Raw genomic sequence first — 2,931 nt, forward strand, 5'->3', positions numbered from 1 at the left:
TGTCAGACTTGCATGCAAGGTGGTCTGAGGGCGCTGCTGGAAGGGTGGTGGGGAATCATGTGGGCACGTGTGACTACTAACAGAGTCACTACTACTGCTACTACTTGGGTATGGCATTGGGGTGTTGAAAGTACTTCACAGGTATTATCTTTCATTCCTTAGAAGAATCTTGTATAATGGCCATTGTTACTATCTCAATACTAGTGGCCTTTATGGGGCCATCTGCTGAGTTCAGGACAGTGGTACGGCGCCGTGCTGCCCCATTGCTGGAGGCTTCTAGGGATGCCTGCAAAGGCCTCATTTGCTTTCGCATGCATTAACTGGGAATCAGTGCAGGGGGCAACCAGACTTCACTGTGACTTGTCACCGCTGTGCTGACGACATCTGTTTCTTGCTCTCACTCTCTTTTCTTTCCCATCCGAGAGAAGTTCTCATCCACCATCCCGGAGCTGTAATTAATCAGATGAGTGTGAAAAAGCACAGGATAAAACTTAATCCAGAGAAGTTTAAATATGTTGTCCATTGCCAGGGAATATTTCTGATCTGGAGTAATTGTGCAACCTGCTTTGAATAGGTTTGCAGTTACGGTTGCACAGGAAGAATGAGCCACTCTTGTTGGAAAAGTTAGGCAGGGCATCAGTCTGTTCTCTCCTGGTCCAAGACTCCTGTGGGGCATCCCAGCAGGCTGCCCCCATGGTTAGTGAGCTCCAGTTTGCTTACTGGGAGATGGTTCCTGTGCTTCTGCTTGTTGGCCTGAATTGGGCCAAAATGGGCCCTCAGCCAACCCAGAGCAGAGCCTGAGGGGTAAGGAGTGCTCCATAGTCTGGGGCAAAGAAACCTGATGCTCCTTCTTGGAGTGGAGCCATGCCGTCTTGCCAGAGCAGAATGCCTCCTTGTGGTCAAGAGTGAGGAATGCATGTGGTGGCTATTTTAGGGGCACTTCATCCACAAAACTCTGCAACTGTGCATGGTGGCGCCATTCCCGGACACATGTCAACATACTGAGTCAGGTGGACTTTTCAAGGTGTGAAGGAAAATGCATTCAATTGCAACGGAATTTTTATTCTATGGAATAAATTCAGTGAACCATTAATTCCGCTAACACACGTCAGAAAATGAGAGCACCAGCTTTCCCAAGCTTTCCATTTCTGCCACAAGGTGTCGCTGTTTAACAAGAAATAGTGTCAGAGGGCTGTGCAAGCCAACCCCTCCCTCCCTCCTTTGTGCAGACCTTTGCAGCAAATAGATGGACCTTCAGGGCTGCCTGACAGAGAACAGGGCTGGATGCCGAGATGACCAGGATATAAATCTCTACTTATATTCAAGGAAGAAGGACAAGCACACATCCTTTTGTGGCCATCTACAATGCAGACAAGGCAAGAAGGCTCTTTGGTGAGGAGGCAGCAGCTGCTGCAGCTGGCTCTGCTCCATGCAGCCTGGACACTGGGGAGCGGGCAGCTCCGCTATTCTGTGCCGGAGGAGTCCCAGCACGGCGCCTTCGTGGGCCGCATCGCCCAGGACCTGGGGCTGGAGGTGGGGGAGCTGGTGCCACGGATGTTCCGGATGGAGTCTGAGGATCACAGGGACTATTTTGAGGTAAATGTGCAGAATGGGATCCTCTTTGTGAATTCCCGGATAGACCGGGAGGAGCTATGTGTGAAGAGCCCTGTCTGTACCGTTCATCTAGAAGTGATTGTGGATAAACCTTTGAGGGTGTTCCACGTGGAGGTGGAAATCAAGGACATAAATGACAATGCCCCCATTTTCCCAGTGAATGTGCTAAATCTCTTTATATCTGAAGCAACAGCATATGGTTCGCGGTTCTCCTTGGAGAGTGCTTCAGATGCAGATATTGGGAAAAATTCCCTTATTGCATACCAGATCAACACGAACGAATACTTTGCCCTGGACACTCAGAGGAAGCACGGCAAAAGTACGTCCCCAGAGATCGTTTTGGAGAAGGCTCTGGACAGAGAGGATCTCTCCTCGCACCATTTGCTGCTCACAGCCACAGACGGGGGTCAGCCAGAACTCACAGGAACGCTGCAGGTGGCGATCACAGTGCTGGATGCTAATGACAACAGGCCTGTCTTTAATCACTCCGTGTATGAGGTGAGCTTACCAGAAAGTGCAGCAAATGGGACCCTTGTGGTGACGCTGGAGGCCACTGATCTCGATGAGGGCATTAACAAGGACATCGTCTATGGCTTCAAACCACCGTTAGCCTCAACGGTGGAAAGAACATTTGCAATTGACCGGAACACAGGGGAGGTAAGGCTGACAGGGAGACTGGACTTTGAAGAGGTCAATCTGTATGAAATTCAGGTGCAAGCCATCGACAAGGGCCATCCCCCTATGGGAGGAGATTGTAAACTTCTGATAGAAGTGCTGGATGTGAATGACAATGGCCCAGAGATGTCACTGAAATCGATTGCTGTGCCGGTCCCAGAGGACTCCCCACCAGGGACGGTGGTGGCCCTCATCAGTGTCTCCGACAAAGATGCTGGGGCCAATGGGCAGGTCAGCTGCTCCCTGTGGCCCCTTGGCCTTCCCTTCAAGCTACAGTCCACCTTCAAGAATTACTACTCTCTGGTGGTGGCCGAGCAGCTGGACCGGGAGCAGGTGGCAGAGTACAAGCTGCGTGTGACGGCCCAGGACCATGGGGCCCCATCGCTCTCGGCCACCAGTGAGCTGGTGTTGCCCCTCGGTGATGTCAACGACAATGCCCCCACCTTTGCCCAGCCCTCCTATGTGGTCTTCGTGCGGGAGAACAACCCGCCCGGCGCCCACATCTTCACGGTGTCCGCCTCAGACCCAGACCTGGCCGAGAACGCCCTGCTCAGCTACTGGATGGACGAGAAGCTCTGGCCTCTGGCCAGCTACATCTCGGTGCACTCGGAGAGCGGGAAGCTCTACGCCCTGCAGTCCCTG

General features: G+C 52.4%; 1 protein-coding gene across 1 annotated transcript in view; it reads left to right on the forward strand.

The window, feature by feature from the left end:
- The first annotated feature begins 1,365 nt into the window (after positions 1-1,365).
- LOC123019774 (protocadherin alpha-3-like) overlaps positions 1,366-2,931 on the forward strand; it is a 15,523-nt gene continuing 13,957 nt past the window's right edge. The window contains exon 1 of the mRNA XM_044422839.1: positions 1,366-2,930. Coding sequence (XP_044278774.1) covers positions 1,366-2,930 — 1,565 coding nt within the window. The remainder of the gene's footprint in view (position 2,931) is intronic.

Source organism: Varanus komodoensis, unplaced genomic scaffold, assembly GCF_004798865.1.
Source record: "Varanus komodoensis strain SLA01 unplaced genomic scaffold, ASM479886v1 scaffold137, whole genome shotgun sequence".
Classification (NCBI taxonomy): Eukaryota; Metazoa; Chordata; class Lepidosauria; order Squamata; family Varanidae; genus Varanus; species Varanus komodoensis.